Source organism: Leuciscus leuciscus (assembly GCF_965113295.1).
Source record: "Leuciscus leuciscus genome assembly, chromosome: 20".
In the NCBI taxonomy this organism is placed as follows: domain Eukaryota; kingdom Metazoa; phylum Chordata; class Actinopteri; order Cypriniformes; family Leuciscidae; genus Leuciscus; species Leuciscus leuciscus.
Window position 1 is genome coordinate 22,463,827 of NC_138744.1, and position 20,467 is coordinate 22,484,293.

At 36.2% G+C, this 20,467-nt stretch overlaps 2 protein-coding genes across 4 annotated transcripts; both read right to left on the reverse strand.

Annotated features, from left to right (window-relative positions):
* Positions 1-109: 109 nt before the first annotated feature.
* On the reverse strand, positions 110-9,502 carry opn9 (opsin 9). 3 transcript variants are annotated; one of them, XM_082150379.1, is made up of 9 exons: positions 9,127-9,249; positions 7,779-7,911; positions 5,302-5,452; positions 4,264-4,403; positions 3,243-3,381; positions 2,940-3,054; positions 2,677-2,757; positions 1,167-1,698; positions 110-780 (listed from the first exon to the last, which is right to left on the reverse strand). In XM_082150379.1, the coding sequence occupies exons 2-9, from the start codon at positions 7,903-7,905 to the stop codon at positions 509-511; spliced, it is 1,557 nt and encodes a 518-aa protein (XP_082006505.1). In that variant the 5' UTR covers positions 7,906-7,911; positions 9,127-9,249; the 3' UTR covers positions 110-508. The 3 variants fall into 3 exon arrangements, with proteins under 3 accessions (XP_082006505.1, XP_082006506.1, XP_082006507.1); XM_082150380.1 differs by having other exon boundaries at positions 7,779-7,908; positions 9,127-9,144; XM_082150381.1 differs by having other exon boundaries at positions 531-743; positions 9,127-9,502.
* Positions 9,503-13,049: 3,547 nt separating this feature from the next.
* On the reverse strand, positions 13,050-19,487 carry gapdh (glyceraldehyde-3-phosphate dehydrogenase). The gene is made up of 12 exons (XM_082150465.1): positions 19,386-19,487; positions 18,917-18,962; positions 16,705-16,804; positions 16,481-16,587; positions 16,290-16,380; positions 16,093-16,208; positions 15,406-15,487; positions 15,035-15,186; positions 14,654-14,732; positions 14,477-14,560; positions 14,278-14,375; positions 13,050-13,357 (listed from the first exon to the last, which is right to left on the reverse strand). The coding sequence occupies exons 2-12, from the start codon at positions 18,937-18,939 to the stop codon at positions 13,288-13,290; spliced, it is 1,002 nt and encodes a 333-aa protein (XP_082006591.1). The 5' UTR covers positions 18,940-18,962; positions 19,386-19,487; the 3' UTR covers positions 13,050-13,287.
* Positions 19,488-20,467: the final 980 nt, after the last annotated feature.

The window sequence follows — 20,467 nt, forward strand, 5'->3', positions numbered from 1 at the left end:
AACGCTGACGTCACAAAATCTGCAACAAATAGCCATTGTACTTCATCTTATAGGGCTTCTGATTTATTTATTTTTTATTTGCAAACTACAAAATAAACATATCAAAGTCTTTTCATTGTTGTGCGTTTTATTTACATTTCACATTTATTCAGAAATAGTATTTTGCAGTACTTTGGACTGGATAGTGCTCTCTAACGAGCCTATATAAAAACATAAATACAATATATAAATTCTTAAAATATTTGGTTTCACAAAAGATTAATAAATAAATAAATACATTGGATTCAATAATAAACATACAAAGGACAAAATAAATATGAAAATACTAGAGCTTCATGTGTCAAAGAACCAATGTGAAACTGAATGAGTGCATTAGTGTGTAAAATTACACAATAGATGACAAAAAAAACCCCACTATATTTTAACTAAACATATACTTTGAGCTAACTAACTGCATTAAGAACTACTGTTTCTGTCTTAGATATCAGCAGGCATCACTCCTCGCCCATCAACAAGCTGCTAGAGGTGGATTCTCTAAATCATTTTTCATCTCTCCTTCCACCTGCTTCCCTCTCTCTCTTTCTAAGTTGGCCTGCGTATCTAAGTTTGTAGTGTCCAACGATGTCCACCCGACTGACGCATTGTCCCGACAGGACCCTCTCTTCTCTCTACTCTTCCGCGAGGAATCTTTTTTCACACGCTCCCCAGATGGCTGGCTTGTAGGTGTGCTTCTTCTTCTCCAGCTGTGAATATAAGAGAGAGTGATGCTTCCACGATGACCTGCATGTGTGGAAAATACAGAAATAGAAACAGAAATGTGAGAAAAATACAGAGAAATTCAAATGAATAGAAACGTATAAACAGACAGAAAGATAGATAGATAGATAGATAGATAGATAGATAGATAGATAGATAGATAGATAGATAGATAGATAGATAGATAGATAGATAGATAGATAGATAGATAGATAGATAGATAGATAGATAGATAGATAGATAGATAGATGGATGGATGGATGGATGGATTGATGGATTGATGGATGGACAGACGGACGGACGGATAGATAGATAGATAGATGGATAGACGGACGGACGGACGGACGGAGATAGATAAGATAGAATTCAATAGAAAGATCTAATAGTAATCTAATCATTTAGCTCCTGACCTTCAGAATCACTTCCATCTGTGCTCCTTACTCTCCTTCTCTCTCCATCTTTTCCTCTTAAGCACAGGAGATCATAGACGTCCTCCCTGAAGTCGCGGTTCATGATCTGGTAGATGAAGGGGTTTATCATGCAGTGGGATTTGGCAAATAAAGCAGGGATGAGCGTGACCTCTGGCTTCAGGATGGACACAAGATGTGGCCGGTGTTCCTCCATTCCTCCATGTGCAGAATCCACAGTTGAACTGGATCCATGATGCCCTACTGAATGGGAATTATCTGAAGTCATGTTCCTCCAGGTACCAAAAGCATCACCGAAGTGTTCTGAAGAGGTCCAGTTCATGAGGAAGGGAAACCCAAAGACGTCAGAGAAGCCTCCGCCATGGCCGACGGCTGTTCCCGATATTCCTCCCGGGACAGCCGTTCCTCCGGCTTCAGCAAGGTGCTCTTCTCTGGCAGTCAAAGCCGAGTACAGTGAAACAATCGCATAGGGAGTCCAGGCGATCAGAAATGAGGAACACACCACTGCTGCTATCTGCAACAGAAAGTTTCAGAAACTGTTTACTACAAGGAAATGAGAAACTGTATGTGAATCATGAAAAAGATCAACTTGAATAGAAATGGGGAGGTAAAAGCAGGGCCAGAATTAGGGGAGACAAACGTTGTACCAGACCTGTGATAAATGGGGCCAATAAGGTCCCCTATGAAATCAGCAGGGCTATCTATATTTTTTTTATTTTTTTAGATAGTATTTTTAATTTAGTTTGGTTTTTGTCCCTTTTATGTATTTATTTATCTTTTAGTGTTTTAAGGCCGTCAAAGTTGTGCTAACTAGTATCATTAAAAAAAAAATGTGTTAAAATTCTCAGCATAGTTTACTGTTATTGTTATTCTGACGATCACAGCTTCTAATTTCCTACCAACTTTAAAGCAAGCTGTCAAGGCATACCAAAAACTAACATTTATTTGTAGCCATTCACAATTTTTCATTTATTTAATTTAGTTCCATTTGTTTCACAGTAATTTATTATTTTATTTTATTTTATTTTATTTTATTTTATTTTATTTTATTTTATTTTATTTTATTTTATTTTATTTTATTTTATTTTATTTTATTTTATTTTATTTTATTTATTAATTTAAAAAAATTAAAATGTATTCATTCATTCATTCATTCATTCATTCATTCATATTTGTGAACAATAACAACCAATCCGCTTTCATGGCATTTCATAACTATTAGGCCGCTATACGTTTTGGCGAATTGGTGGCGAATTCATATGAATCCGTACAATCACATTCGTACATTTTTGTACGACCTGCTTACACACCACTAAGGGTTAGGTTTAGGGGTGGACCTTCATAATTACTTTTTTCCCTCAGAAATGTTTTCGTTCAAATCAAATAGTATGAATTCTTACAAAATCGCCCACTCGTTAGTTACGTTAAATAATTATGTCTGTGAAGAGGGTCCTTTCCAAAGGTATTCTGGGTGATCAGTTAGAGCTTGTACCTTTGTCAGCCGAAGATCTTTGCTGTTGTGAGTGACATTTGATGAAGGGATTGAAGCCAATATGCGGCCAGACCGATACACCTGAAAACACACAACACTGTAGCAACACTTCACTTCACCTTAATGGCTCTTCAGTCAACATTGGCAGTTAACTGTCAAATAAACATGACATTTTTTATATCAGAATGAGGTAAAATTATCTTAGCTTCAAGTAAGTGTTTTAGAATCTATAGTAATACTGATAATCTCTCTGTTTATCTCACCCTGATGAGAATAGCAAGGTATGAAACGATGATAGTGAGGGTGGGAACTCCGAAGCAGAGCGACAGGATCAGGAAAATATAGACTCTATCATTGAGTGAAGACTTCATCCTCCACCTGTGGCCACAGGAAGCAATGCATGAACACATCAACGCATATTTTCTGGTTTGTGGGTAAAATAACTTTCAGCTGCTTAAAAGTGAAAGCCTTTCGAAAGCCCTTGAGAATGCACTCTGAAAACACCAACAAATCACTGGGGAATAGGTTAGCAACCCCTTTACAGTGTTACGGCTATGGTTCATTACCAGTTTATGGTACAGCTGGTTCCAAACGGTTCCGGGCCATAACTACCAAACCCAAATGCCGGAAGTGAGGCCCAGAACAATGTATAGATCCACACCAGAGCGACAGACTGAGAGGCATGCCTTCTTTCAATCCACTGACCTGAGACAAAGGAAAATGTACATTAGTAAACATCTAAAAGCTTGCTTTATTGGTCTATAGTTGCTGCAAAGGACTAAAATGTATTTTTGTATTGATTGTCACAGCCTGATGATACTGTTAGCTGAGAGAAAGATGCGCAGTCCATCAGAAAAAGAAATCTATGTTTTGCACTGAATACACATACCTAAATGACAACTATAATTTTTTGGGTGATTTTGTGCAATGACATACAATACTTTAAAGGGAGGCAAATTGTAATTATGGCTATTGTATGGCAATAAATGTCTTCAATTATAAATCAGATCTAATTTTCTCAGCATTTGCTGTTCTCTCTCTGCCTGAGGAAAAAATAAGTGCTGTTGAATTCTTTTTTGGAAAACATTTTGGGGAAATGTAAGTTTTTTTTGGATATCCAGAATTTAATTTAATTTTATTTTATTTTATTTTATTTTATTTTACTTAACAGCTGATCAAAATAGTTCAGTACAAATTAAATTAATTTAATATAATTACAATGTAGATTAAGCTTTGACTTAGTGGCATTGTGCTTATGTAATACCGTTCTTATACAGAATTTATAAGTAACCTATTAATATCATACAAACTATTCAGTAATATTAAGGCAATGATACTAATACTTTAATGTGTGCTCATATATCTGAGGTCTCTTATGTGTGAAGTGGGTGATAATGCTAATTTTTATTTTTGGACAACCAAATTCTATACTTTCATCCTGCTGTGGAAACGAATGACCGGGTAGGCCTTAACTGTACCTTAATTGCAAGTCTCAGTAATGTTCAAGAATTCAATTCATAATGTACAAAACTGATGTACAAAATCTAAACAAAATGACACTACAAACAATAAAAAAGTGAGAATTACCATATCGAAAGCTACAGATTTTGAAGCAGCGGTCGAGGGAGATGAGGCAGGTGGTGATGAGAGACCCAATACCAAAAACAAAGCCCTGAATCCCATACCACATACATCCTGTTTCCCCGAAAATCCATGCATGGGACAGACTAAGAGAGACAAACAGGGAAAAACAAAAAAAAATTAGAGCACTAACAAAATCCTGAGCACAGCAAATCCAAAAATATCCATAAGAACTCTATTTAATATGCTCACATTCTGCAGATGTGATGATTCTGCAGTTTTATTTTCTCTAAGACTACACTTTAAACGTTTTTTTCTTTTTTCTTTATAAACTGTAGGTTTCACAAAGTAGTAGTTAGGCATGAAAAAAGTCCAAAAAGTCAGGCCTGATGATTTTTTTCCACACACTGTTTTCTCTTCTTTTTTTCACAGAAGTGTTTCTATGTCTTCCTTCACCTGAGGGCATGTTTGGGTGGTTTGCTGGAGGAAAAAAATATTTTCAGCTACATAAAAGTGAAACCCTTTCGGCTCCCTTGAGAATGCACTCCAAATTCCATCAAGTGTTAGGATTTTTTGTTTTCTTTTTCCTCAAAAATCTATTCCTGTCATTCAGAGAAGTATAAAGACATGAATTAAATAAAGCAATCATAAAAAATAAAGCACATCTAAAGTGTTTTCCCCTGACCAAATGTCCCTTTTAAATCCTCTCTAAAGTCAAATCAGATCAATATTATTCCTTGCATAGATGTTCTAAATGATGTAATAGCATCATCAATGGCTTATATTCGGATTGTCAATCTTCTTTCTTAACCAGCTAAATACTTTGACCTTGACTGGCACTCACACACTCGGAGGGATAATAACAAGAGCGAGTGATGCATTATGCACACGATGTCGTAGACTAATACAGGCTTTAGTAAAGAGAGCTTTTATATACTTGTAATGTACACTATTGCCATGCCAAGCAAAATAGTGAAACCCTTCAAAATGCATGTTAACCGCATGCTCTGTAAACCTGCGGTCAGTGCAGTGATGGCAGCCTACCTTGAGATGATGAGACACGGCGCCCCCAGCAGGCTGTAGCCGAAATCACACACTGCCAGATTGATAGTCATCAGCTCGTGTGCTCTGAGCTTCTTTCTCCTCTGACCGTAAACCACCAAAACCAGTCCATTCCCAACCACCGACACCACACCTGGGACAGAAAAGTTGATCTTAGTGTTGACCGTCATCTTACTCAGACCATTAGTTCATATTAAAGCTAAATAGATCATTTTAAATATATAATTATATAATATAAAAAATATAGGCCTATATTTGTTTTTAATGGGACAATAGATGTAATTTTACAGTAAGGAATATATATATATATATATATATATATATATATACATGTATATATATATTTTATATATAGAAAGGTTTACATTTTAAAAAATTTACAAAACTGATGTAAAGAATATTTTTCCGTCATGAACAATGTGTTTAAACATAAGTCTCAGTTGCCAAATAACATTTCAAAGTGTTTAAATTCATTTTTTGACTATTTTTATGTCAGGCGTACAACCAGTTGTATGTATAGGCTACTTGTAAGTTGTACCACCTGACATGGAAAGTGCACCAATATAATATGGAAATGAACAGTTTTTACCAGTATTTGAGAGAGATCTACAAACCTTTTCACTTCACTTCCCTTCTGGATGATGCATTATCATGTTACTGTTTTTACCTTGTCAATTAGAGCCATGTTCGCAGTTGTGCCACCCTGACATATAAGAATTTACAAATTGCTGGACAAAAGGTTTTCAATTATCTCAACAGCTTTAAAACTATAGTGATATTTATAACATTTGTTTATATAAAAGGTTTCAAACCTAAAAATTATGCATAGTATTTAGTTTTTAATTTTTATTATTAAGACACCATTTTAAATAGTTTTCTTAGTTTGTTCATTTGTTCGGATGGTTGCACCACCTGACATTTTGGGGGTTTAAGATAACAAAACAAAATAATATGTATTATTTAAATGTACTTAAAATGAATTCAAACTATAGAATAAAGTGAGTAAATAATTTTAAATAAAATAATTTTATTTAAAATAATTTTCCATTGACCTATATATATATATATAATATATATATACATATATATGTACTTTTTTTTGCAGTAGACTAAAAAATATTTTCAGCTAAAAAGTATTGATTGATTGTTAATTGATTTGTAGTTCAGTTTAATATAAATAATATGAATAAAATATTATGGAATAAAAAAAATATATATATTTAATGGGACAAAATCTTTTAAAAGGAAAAACAATTAATTCATGTATAATTTATGGGTTTTTTAATAGTAAGGTCACTTTTGGTCAATCTATGAACCAATGTTTTTTAGTGTAACATTTTTATGTTCTGTGTACAGTAAAATGACTTGCTAAAAAGCTAAAATGTTGATTTGATGTTATCAACATTATCTTATTACTGTGAGATTTGTTTTCCATACAAGCACACCAGTACATATGATCCTTCCGAACCCACAGCCATTGTAAGACAAACATAACTGTGTTAGATCTGCTGCATGTAAACCCCTCTGGTTGCACTGCAGTTTTTAAATGGCTGTGTCATTGCAGTTGTATTTGCTGTGCAAATCAGTGTATTGATTGTAGAGGGCAGGCCTTTACATTGCTTAGGTTCTGACTGCAGATCAGTCGTAGTTACCAAACACTTGACATAAAACACTTGCTTTACAAAAACCTATAAACAAAACATGATATATGTCAAGTGTTACCATTTATTGATGTACCTTTTAAAGTTCCCCTTTTATTCTTTTTCGAATATTACCTTATTATATATATATGTTTGTGAATGTAAAGGTCAGCAAAGTTCAAAAGATCAAAGTGCACGACAAATGTAGTTATTATCTCCCAAAAGAAAGAACCGATTCTGAACGGCCTGAAACGAGGCAGTAATTCCAGTCTCACCTCCTACACAAAAAGCAAATGCATTGAGGAAGCCTCCGGGGCTGAAATTCAGATATGGTAAGGGATGTTTAGTTTCTGACACCCGCTGTAAGTGGTAGACCAATCACAACAGAATGGGCCATCTGACCAATCAGAGCAAAGTAGGTTCTCAGAAAGGAGGAGTTTAGAGAGACTGAATCCTTGATTCAGACACTGAGAAAAGAGGTATTGCAATTTATATAATGAGAAAATTAAAGTGTTTTTTGACCTTATGCATGTAAACCGATTATAGGAGACCTTTAAAAAAGCAAAATGGGGCACTTTAATTCATTTTATAGTATAAATAGGTTTTAATATGCAGTTCATGTGTCTGTCGCATTGAATACAAGCTTCTGAATAAATTGTTATGCGGATAATAATCTGTGATGAAAAAAAATTGGAAGAGAATGGACATTAGAAGCATTTTTAATTGTGGTCTTGCTTCATTTGCTAAACCCTAAACAAAAATACTATCTTCAAAAATTCTAATGAAGCATTAATAATGATATAGAAACAGATTACTGACCCGTGATGATGAGGAAGATGGCTATGCTGAGGTCAGCGGATGAAGAGAGCTGTGAACGGAAGGCATGAGGGACAGAGGACGGGACAGAGACAGACCCCATCCATGAGCCATTCACTCTCTCAGACATGAACTACTAACAGAGACAGAGAAAGACATAATGAGACAGTGCTGCTTTGATGAAATCCATTCAACTAACATGCTGGACTTACATGAAAATCAAACAAATCTGGGAAAAATACAGTTGCATATTCAAACATAAGTATTAAAGCTTATGTTCTTAACATTAAACCGTAAGACCAAAATGATTTTGTGTAAGAGTAATAGTATTCAAAATGAATACTGTGGTTCGCTTTAAATTAATTTAAATATTTCAAAAGTCATTTGACAAATATTATCGAAGTATTAATCCTCTATCAAGTATGAATGCACTTTACAGAAATGTGACTCTTGAAGCTCAAGTTATTAGAAAAACGGTAACACTTTACAATAAGGTCTCGTTCGTTAACATTTGTTAATGTATTAACTAACACAAACTAACAATGAGCAATACATTTTTACAGTATTTATTCATTTTTGTTAATATTAATAATAAAGTCGCTCATTGTTTGTTCATGTTAGTTCACAGTGCATGAAAGGAAATGTAACTTACTGAAAATTACTACGTGGCATTTAGTAGCACTTTACAGTAATATTCTATATCATTGTAAAAATGATATGATCAATAAGTTTTGACAACATATGTTTTTACATTGCTTTAACTCCTCAAAACAAGTTAAACAAGATTCAACTCCTTTTTTAAAGTCAGTTTAATGTAATTTAAGTTGAAATGACTTCCAAGTTGATTGTACTTTTAAAAAAAGTAAAAACTTTTTTTTTTTACAGTGTATTAAAATTAATATTAGATATTATAAACTAACGTGAACTACCAATGAACAATATTTTTTAAATATAAAAATGTTGTTATATATTTATATATATATATTTTTATAAATATACATTTGTTAAAAATGTCATTAAAATTAGAAATGAATATTAACAGATAAATAAATGCTGTAAAGGTATTGTTCATTGTTATGTTAACTATTGCAATAAATAGTGTTGATGTAGGCTATAGCTTGTTGTATAGTGCTACCAAAAACATTCTCACTTAGAAAATATTCACGGAGGAAAATAGGGAGAACGTATTATGAGCAAGAAGGAAACAAAACTGTAAAACGGGAAAAACATATAACAAATTTGTTCAAGAGAGATGTGTTATTTCACTGAAGCTTGCTATGTCCAGCATAATTCAGCTTTAAAGTGTCAAATAACATCTGAGCAAAGAACAAGGTGAAAGTTTTTTACTCACCTTCCTCTTTGTCAGTCCACCTCTTGTGTTTATCTCTGTCTTTATCAGTCTGCCACTCTCAGTTAATCTCAAAGTGAAATGCTTGCTTTTCAGTCTTAAGCCTCTTTTGTTCCTGTTGCTCTCTGTTTATACGGGAAGAGCGAATCAATTTCGCTGTGGTCAATCTGCCAGAGGACCATCAGGATTCAACAGTAACCCTCCCATTCTTTTGAACACCCTGCACCAGTGCACCTCCCTCTTCATGTGCACCTCTACCTTTCTCTCACTCCTCATTCGCACTTAAACTTTGTGATAAGAGGATCCCACGGACGGAACTTAGTTTTTAAAGACAATGGGAGCCGTAAATGTTTTAGTGAGATGAAAGAACATCATGGCAGACACTGCACTTGTTAATGCTATAAGATTAATAGCAGTGACATAATCTGTGTATGTGGGTGGATGAGAGAGAGAGAGAGAGAGAGAGAGTTGGGGTGGGCATTGCATATGAAAGAGTAAATGTGCAAGTATAACAGCCATCTGAACTATAAGCAACTAAAGTCTCTTAATCCTCTGCCCGCATTCTTATCAACAGAATTGGACAGCGTTAAAGTGCATGCACACACACACACACACACACACACACACACACACACACACACACACACACACACACACACACACACACACACACACACACACACACACACACACACACACAAATGCAAAAGGATGAGCTGCAGCATAAATCCCACAATCCTAGAATGTCTCAAGGCTAAATCATGAGTCATATGCAGCTACATCTGAAACATTAATTTTGTTATAAGATGATTGTTTGGACATAAAATCGTAAACAACTATTTTAAATTGCTTTATTTTAGAAAATGTCAACTCTAATATGATGTATGGTTAATAATGTTATGCACTCTTGACTGATAAAGACAAAAGTTTTTTTCCCCCCCTAAAGCACCATGCTCATCATTGGTAAATCTGTGCCGTGCTAATGCAATGCATTAATGTTGAAACGTCTATTGGTCTTGTTCTGACTCCCACATCAATAACATTGATAGACATATTTCATAAAGACCCATCAGGTGAAATAATGGCATGTCTATGTCAGGGTGCATTATTCATGGGAAACTACCCCCGATGCACAAATGGACAGAGTATTGAACTAATAGACTGTGTCAGGGAGAAAAAGAGAATGAAGCAGAGTGCTTAGATGGGTGCATGAGAGCAGATAAACTGTTTTAATAAAACATTAGAGGTTAGAATATTTTAAAATCATTAACTATCAGACCAGGTCGAATAAAACTTAAATGCATATTCTCATGATAGGTGATGTCATTTTAAAAATGACTAGAGATCGAGGGCCTTTCACTCTTAAAATTGGGGTTAACAGTAGTGAAAGTTTATCTTTTTCATGTTCTACATAATTAACCTGTTGTAATATGCCAACTCGTGTTTTTAATTTTTTTATTCAGTGGCGGAAAAACAAGCTTCCATAAATAAAAAAACGAATCGGCACGTGAAATTTTCGGAAATTGTAGAAAGCACATGAATTTTTATTCAGGCAAGTTTGCTCGTTGCTCAGATTTCGATGGACCCTTTTCACATTTTTCAGTGGAATTCTTAGAAGTCATAGTTTGGGTAAATTTCTGTAGTAGTGAACAAACTAAAATGAATAATTTTTGCGTTCCCACTTGATAGAAATTCCATGATAGTGTTTCTATAACTTTCCCCCAAAATTTTTTAATTAAGTCATATTGTATTTGAAACACTAAGTACGTACATTTACACGACAGCGATGTACTAAACGATCCTGGGTCAGTTCACACGGATCTGTGAAAACGACAAAAAACTGTGTATTTGCCAAACTGGCCTGGCATGATGTCACTTTGTAAAGAAACACTACGTGTCTATAGACTGAACACTTAATACGCATGTGCATGAAGTCATAGTTTTCACAGATTCACGTTTTTGTAGTTTACACAGTGACAAAACAGTACGGTTTTCAAAAGTTCGCATTTTCAGGGCACCGAAATGCCATTGTCGTGTAAATGAACGACCAAACTGCATTAAAAGTTCTCAGTTTTTAGTTGACATCAGTGTCGTGTAAACGTCCCCTAAGGCAGCAGTGTTAACCAATTTAAGGGCCGTTTACACAACACTGTTTTCTACTAAAAATGGAAAACTTTGTATGCGTTTTGGCCATTCATTTACACAAGTGTTTTTGAGGGATTGAAAACGCAAACTTTTGAAAACCTGTTTTAAAGTGCAAAGTTTTCAAAAACAATACCGTTAAGGCCCATATTTCAAGCGAAATCGAAGAACGAACTGTGATGTCCTTTCAAACAAAATCAGGCCAAAACTAAATTAGTTTGGAGTTCTTTCACGTGGAAATCTTTTCCGCTTAAAGGGATACTTCACCGTTTTTTCATATTAAACTATGTTATTCCCTTAACTAAGACGAGTTGATACATACCTCTATCGTCTCAGTGCGTGCACTTAATCCCTCTGTCTTGCGGCGAAACTTTGTTAGCCCAGTTCATTTAATATGGGCCAAGCAGAGAAGCTACCAAACACCTCCACGTTTTCCCTATTTAAATACAGTTACTCGCGAAGTGTAACTCGACCTAGGACGGTGACACAAAACAAAACGTTGCGCTTTTCTAAGCGTGTAAAATGGATAACTATTTTGTATGGCGGAATACCATAGCAAGTGCTTGTAAGCACTTCGACTTGGCGCAGTAATATCTTCACTAGAGGGAGCGGGGGCCGGTGAGAGGATTTTTCACGAGTGAAGATATTACTGCGCCAAGTCGAAGTGCTTACAAGCACTTGCTATGGTATTCCGCCATACAAAATAGTTATCCATTTTACACGCTTAGAAAAGCGCAACGTTTTGTTTTGTGTCACCGTCCTAGGTCGAGTTACACTTCGCGAGTAACTGTATTTAAATAGGGAAAACGTGGAGGTGTTTGGTAGCTTCTCTGCTTGGCCCATATTAAATGAACTGGGCTAACAAAGTTTCGCCGCAAGACAGAGGGATTTAGTGCACGCACTGAGACGATAGAGGTATGTATCAACTCGTCTTAGTTAAGGGAATAACATAGTTTAATATGAAAAAACGGTGAAGTATCCCTTTAATTTCTCCCGTTCAATCCGTGGACCCACGACTCGTTATAAAGCAGCTCTCCAGCGTGTTCATGTTTTTACTCGTTTGAACTGAAGTTGAATGAACTTTTCAGCCTGATTTTGTTCAAAATGACATCAGTTCGTTCTTCGATTTAGCTTGAAGGCTTTATTTAGGGCCTTTATCATAACTACAGAAAGGTGAATTTGTGAACGCTTCACCATGCACATTACATGTTTATAGTTGTGTAATTTGTACAAAGTGATGTCGCCAACTACTGGCCTATCAGCATAATACAGCATTTTGTCTTTTGTGGATCAGTGTGAACATGATGTTTTGACAACGTTGTCATCTCCATGCAAAAAAAAAAAGTTAAAACTCTTGTTTAGAACATTGTGTAAAGTACCCTTAAAGCTAAAGTTTTTTTTTTTTAAACCTAGATTTAAGGTTAATAACTGGAAATGCATCAGTCTGTCTGAAACGCATGCACTTTAGAATTTGTGTGAACTTTAAAGAGCAGTGTGAAACGCTTTTTGTTTGGATCTCCCACCATGACCAGAGTGTAGCCACCTGTTTTAATCTTCCCAAAGTGCTCTTACATGCATTTCAAAGGAGTCTGCTGTGACCACTTGTGTTCTGATTATGTTGAAACCCTCCCTTATTTTGTGAATTATTTTGGAATAAAACAAACATTGAATAAAAGATTGAAACCAATTAAAATGGCTTCTTTTAAAAGAACATTTACAATTTTTTGAGTGCTCAGACCCAAATAAGTCACTAGATCTAGAGGAAACAAAGACAATAGCTTCCATCCATTTCTCACAAACAGAGGACTTTATTCCGTCACAGGTTTTTAGCAGACAGAAGAGCCTTTTTGAAGTCAACATCCATTTTTAAACCTCACACAAAAACAGAACAGAGCGTTTTCATATAAAAATAACATTGGTCTTCAAATTAACCATATAATTTCCTTCCAGGCATGTGGTGCAAAGATCCAACCAGATGAGAAAATGGTGGGTCACGTATCAAAGAGGGCAGAAAGGTCACATCTATTCCTTGGAGGCCATGTGTGCCATCAGGTCACAAACACGGTTGCTGTACCCGAACTCATTGTCATACCTATGAAATGAAGAGAATGGATTAGACCCAGTCAAAAAGTACACATGTAAAGAGTTTCCAAAAGCACTGTTTCTTACGCCCTTCAAGTGGAGTAAGAAATATCTTAATTACGAGTTAAGAGGACATGAATAACCAAGTAGGTAGCATTTATGATTTAAGTGGGGAAACTGAATTCTACACAACACACAAGTTGATCCACTGGAAGGAACATTTTGATTTGAAATATTGCAAAAACAGATCTAAAGAGATATAATAGCTATGAGATAATGTACCTCTTGATCATCACAAAATAAAACCCGACAGGGTGATTACGACCCCGACGCAAAACTGCTACTTGACAAATTACTATTAATTTGAGTGGAAGATGAACACTTAAGGGATAAAGTAAAGTCATACCACTTATTACACAGATTTTCACCATGTAATTATGGGGACATTAAATAGATTACAAAACAATTACAGTAAAGTCAATATTGAAGTACTCCAATTGCATTCAATAAATCAATAACTAGAACAGATGCAAAACGGCACCAGCAGCATTTTGTATGATACGAGAAATTCAAGAGCCGGCTTCTGATACCCAGATGAGCGGTCTGTTAAACAGTTGCTATTGACAGTCATTATTGGCCAACAGACCTTGGAACTGACCAATCAGAATCAAGCATTTCAGAGAGTGGCATAAAGGCCTAGAAATCTCTATAGAAATCCGTGAGAAAAAAAAAAGTCTGCATTATGGACTGATTTGGAAATATGACATGCTATTTTAATTTAGAATTAATATGTAGTTATTTGGGTTTGTTCAAGATGTAAAAAAATTTGAAATGATAAATAAAATCCATCCAAGTATTTGTTATGATGTCACTGAGGTACATGTTATACTGAAGAAGTTTTCTAGGGTGCAGTTGAAGGCAGTATCTTACCATGTGACCAGCTTGACAAAGTGATCATTGAGGGCGATGCCAGCACCAGCATCAAAGATAGAGGAGCGACAATCCCCGTTGAAGTCAGTGGACACAACCTGCAAACAAGAGTAGGAAGAAAAAAAAACAAAAAAAAAGACTCAATATGCTGCACAACTTCAAAACCTTTACACTCACAACCTTGACAGTTTGTGCATACCTGTTCCTCGGTGTATCCCAGAATGCCTTTCATGGGTCCATCAGCTGCAGCCTTGACCACTTTCTTGATGTCTTCATACTTGGCCTGTAGTCAGAAGACACATGAAAAGCCAACAGGTGTCAATGAGGTAATTCAACTGAAGCCATTTTTATCATGAAGGTTTGGAAATCAACTCACAGGTTTCTCAAGGCGGACGGTCAGATCCACCACGGACACATTGGGGGTGGGGACACGGAAGGCCATGCCAGTAATCTTGCTAAAACAGGAAGTAACAAGCATCAGAATATTTTTGGACTGCAGAAAGGAGAACCAAAAAACCGAAAGGACATCAAATACCTAAACTTCCCCTAATAGAACATTCCACTTTTGAGTAAATGTCACAAGACACTTCTTCACTGCAGGTCAATCATCTCTGACCTTTAAAATGTGGCCGTGCGGACTACTTGTGGAAGTGGATGTTGGGTTTTTAAAGTAAATTTGAGGAATTAAATTGCAATCTAACAGAAAGGTTCTTTGAACGTCTCAGGCGTGATGGACAGATGGGAGGGTGGCACTGACCCATTGAGCTCAGGAATGACTTTGCCCACAGCCTTGGCAGCCCCAGTGGAGGCTGGGATAATGTTCTGACTGGCACCACGGCCATCCCTCCACAGTTTCCCAGAGGGCCCGTCAACAGTCTTCTGTGTGGCTGTGATAGCGTGAACAGTGCTCTGAAAGAAAGGAGGTGGGAGAGGGGTGGGAGTTAATGTTCTGGGAACGATTATAAAACCAAAGCGTCGCTTGCATCTCATTTATTTGAATCAACTAACGCATTTTGATAAGAGCAAAGTGTAGTGCTTGACAAGGAAGTGGAACAGAACAATTTGTCAGACGCAATCACTTAGGTCAAAAGGCTTTTCGGTGAGATTGGAAAAGCCATTTAATCTTACCATAAGACCTTCAACGATGACAAAGTTATCATTGATGACCTTGGCCAAGGGAGCAAGGCAGTTGGTGGTGCAGGAGGCATTGCTAGAAAAAGACAGGTGGAATCAGTCACAAAAAAGGACTTGATAAATCAACATGATCGAACATTTGTATTACACATGGATACAATCCCTGCATTTCATTAAGTGGAGTTAAACTCAGTTTGCTTTAGTACACCCCCTACAGGATATAACAATGATTGGCAGAGATGTTATGCTGTGGAGATATGCAGAGAAGAAAATAAAGTAAATCTAAATTAAACTTGGGTATCTAATTTTAAATTGACAATCAAACATTAAATAAAAACAGAACCAAGTTAAAAAAAAAAAAAAATGATGTTTAAATTTATTTTATTTTTTAAAATTGACAAGCAACATAAATTGTATTTATTACTTTAATTTTATTTATTACCATTTTATATGCAATTTAATAACAAAAGTATTTAAATAAAAATGACAAGCGACAACTAAACATTAAAAAGTGTTAAATAAAACTGACAAATACCCAAGTTTTTTTTAATGTTAAATTGGAGCATGCATTTTATTTTATAAACAAGTTTAAAAGAAAGCTAATAACTTACTACTTTTTCTGGTCTCACACACAAAAAAAAAAAAGTCAATTAAAGGTTTCATCCAACTGTATATCCTTACCTGACAACTTTAAGGGAATTATCATATTTCTCATGGTTGACGCCCATGACAAACATAGGGGCATCTGCACTGGGGGCAGAGATGACGACTCTCTTGGCACCACCCTTAAGGTGAGCCTAGCAGAAAAAGAGCAAAGGTTCAGACGCAGGAAGTGCACAGTAGCTTTGATGGCTGACGTAATGACAACGACTACATACAGAAGCCTTCTCAATGGTTGTAAAGACACCGGTAGACTCCACAACGTATGTAGCACCTGCATCACCCCATTTAATGTTGGCTGGGTCCCTCCTGGATGGACACAGATGGAGAAATCATGAGTACAGCACTGATTGTGCATGTAGTGCATTGTGCACTAGCAGCATGTAGTGTTTGTAGGGACAGCACTCACTCGCTGAAGACGGCGATGGCGTGACCGTCGATGACCAACTTGCCGCCTTCTGCCTTAACCTCACCCTTGTACTTGCCATGGGTGGAGTCATACTTGAACATGTAAACCTGCGAAGAGAATCACATTTTAATGTAAAAAAGAAATACAGTATATATATATAATATATATATTTCTAAATTGCATGAAAACCATAAGTTCAGAAGAAACCAAAGTTAGGAACTTACCATGTATTCAAGGTCAATGAATGGGTCATTAATGGCCACAATCTCTACTTTCTTGGACTGGACAGCAGCACGGGTCACCAGACGCCCAATGCGGCCGAATCTGAGACAGGAGGAAATAAAAACTCATTGACAATTCTGCAACCGATATTTTACAGTAGACTTTAGTTCAAACAGGTTGTAATAAACGGGATTTGCTTTCTTTTAAATAAATCACTTCAGTAAGGAGGCATTAAGATGATCAAGAGACAGTAAAGACACTTTAAATTGTTCTTTTGAACCTTCCATTCAAACAAAGACTACTAAAAAGAAACTTATCAGTCCCAACAAAAGAGTACAACTGATTTCGAGGAGTATAAGTAGTTGGAGCACCAAACCAGCATATTAGACTGATTTCTGAAGGATCACGTGACACTGAAGACTGGAGTAATGATGCTAATAATTCAGCTTTGCCGTCACAGGAATAGTTAAAACATTAATGCATGTTTTGAATTGCAACCTCACATTACTATCGTTTTTACAGCCTTGGGGAGCCAAGACAATAATCCAAACCAACACTTCAAAAGGAAGTGTCTTTTTATAGTTCTAAAAAATTAAGACTAATCAATAACTCACAATAAAAATCAGAACAAAGTTCCACGTTTCCAATGTTGCAAGAGAGCAAATATCTCCTACAGTAAATTTCTGCATCTCATCACTAGATGGCGCACATGTCCTATTACTGAGTCGATACAAAACCATGTCCTATCCTTGTGAGTCCAGTGATTGGACCCTCTTGTAACCCACATGTCAAAAGATGAGCCAGTGAACAGGTCCACCTTTTACCAAATATAGAAAGTGTCCTAACTTTCAAGCCATTAAATGTGCCAACAAAGCTAATCCCTGAAGAGCGGTTTAGTAGCATTTATATAAATGATACTACCAAAGCATTAGAGAGAGTTTGCCAGAACGGCATAGAGCTTGCCCTCTGCCATCCAGGCTTTGATAAAGAATTTCTGTAGGCCTCCAGCTGTCATTGTGAGCTATTTTGGTACTCAACACCAATGCTGAAGACAGATAAGGACTGACTGCTTGAAAGATCCACAAGAAATCCTCTTCAATTGCAAAACTTTAAATCAATAGGCCAACGAAAACCAGTAACCACAGTACATACCGCTTTACACTGATAAGACCTGATACGGTGAAGGTACAACTTCAAAACATTTGCATGAAGTCCGTAAAGATTGAGAAACAGCCCAAAGGTATAAAGTTCTGTTTGATCAGTGGAGTTACACTTTAAATATTCAGGTGAATCAAAGCCCACAAGAGGCATGTTGTAATGGTCTATAAAAGGTGCATGATTAAAAAAATAAAAATAAAAATAAATTACTTTAAGAATACTAAAATAGACTACTTTTTCCACTTTAAGTAACTCACTTGTGTAGTTAACATTTTTACAATCAAGAGTAGTGTTAACATTAACATTCACATGTGTGTGAACTGCCAAGTGACATTAAGCTGGACCTAAACTTTACAGGACAGTAGATCAAGCGACATTTGGGTCATGCATGAACATTGACGCACGTACATTAAAGTTCATGCATGCACAGGTAGAACCAAATATCAGCATGTCGCTTAATGATCACATGTCCTGTTGCATAACTCTACAAGCCTTGGAAAGGTCACAGCTGGTGCTGAAGTCTCCCATTGCAGAGACACTTCAGCTGGTTAGTCAGAGACTTGAATTGATTGTTGGGTACTGCATTGTGACAGGTGTATGAAACGGCTATGAAACGCAGTCTCAAAGCAAACTCTGACCCTGGAGTAAAAAGTGAGACAAAGTACACAAAGATAAACGTGACATTATTTGACGTCGCGATGACGTAATATCGCATACACAGCGATGGCACAATCCCAAACACTGGCTCGCGACTGGCTCGCGCAGCCGACGCCCCGCCAATCATTCATAAGAATCAATAAGCTGTCCAGAAAGAACATTGACATTTTTCAAAGATTTAAAGTTTTTTTTTTTAATAGTTTTTTTTTTTCTTTATGGAAATGTTGCAGTGTTAAGTCAACATTTATGCTACTCAACACGCCAAAACATTACTGCATTATAAATAAAGCTTGTATAGAAGGCTCTTCTATTTAGTGTTTCAAAGCAAATATTTCCAAGTAACAAATGTTGACTTCTGGACAATAACGGGTTCACAGTTTTATGTATAGGAGTTCTTACCCGTTGATACCAACTTTAACCATGATGCCTGATTTGGTCGTGTCCTCTGAAGAAAAGAAAAAGAGAAAAGTCAATTATTGGACTAGCTACATTGCGTCAGTCGAAGAACAAAGTACAGGTTGTGAACTTGCAAAGCTGAAGTCTAGAGATCCAGAGTAAGTGTAAACTTAATGCCCATTTAAACTTACGTTCATAGTATAATGCATTAACATTTAGGCCTACAACGTTATACTCATTGAGAAGTCATTTTGATTAGGGCCTGACCAACTGCTTTTCATGCAACATTGTCGCAATCTCTCCCAAACTTTCAACTGTGCTCCATGCATGTATAAACTAGGTAAATAATTTATAAACTCAATAAAGAATTTCTACCACTTCATTGTTAGCTGTGGCTACATAATTAAACACTCAAATTCATTACATGATTTAAAACAAAGTGTATTTCAAGGTGGTATGAATGTTCATTTACCGTTTGTGAGAAGCGTCTGTTCGTCCTGACACTTGGTGTGAGTGGGAGGATAATCAGCATGAGGTTAATTTATATCTGGTGAGATAGCGGTGGCCACGCCTCCTTGGACTTTGGGCAAAAATGACCACGCCCCCTTAGAATGTCAAGGTCGTATTGGGGAGGAGTTGGATGAAACAATCTATTAAATAATTAAAACAAATGAAACCAAGCTAACGTAAAGTATTTATAATTAAATTATCCAATTATATTAAATTATATTATAGAACTGGTGTATTCAGAGTTTGTCCCTTTAGGAAATTTAGCAGTGAATAAGATCAAGTTTAATGTCTTCAGTAATAGGCCAGGCCTATTTCCTGCAACTTCTTTGGTAGTAAATAATGCATTTAACTAAGCTTTTAAAATAAAACATCTGTTGGCATGGATGAAATTACATTGTTACATTGTTATTAATCTATGTGCCAACACAAAGGCTTCATGTTCAATCCTAAGGAAACCAAAAAGGTGGAGACTTCCTGAGCTTTCGATTCAATTACTGCCAATTTTTGCAGGTGTACTGACCCTGCAAAAGAAAGACATTTAGGATAAAATGTGTTTGCAAATGGTATTCTCTTACAGAAAAGAACATTTGATTTGAGCATGTCTGCACCCTGACCTTCTAACAGTAACTGTTCCTGACTGAGAGTGAGATGAAGCAGGGGATCAAATCGCCCTCATCATGAGTGTGTGACATTTACAGGAAATACCATGACCCTTCCCTTTTACACGGCCATTCCTGAATCCCAGAATCCCTCACATCGGCAGGAAATCCAATGCCTTTGTACCTGCAGAATCACTAACCAGCGCGTGCGCTTTCACATGTTCATCTGTATGCAAGAGGTAAAACCAAGAAAACCAGAAAAGTGATTGAAGAAACAGATGATAAACATTATCAAAAGGACACTGATTTCCTGTTTAAAACAAGAACAATCTTTCAGAGAGTGACAGGGTAGATTAATACCTTGGTGTCTAAATTTGCATAGTGAATTTCATCACAAAGTATTTGATTAATCGCATTATAATCTTTCTGTTATCCGCCAAATTTT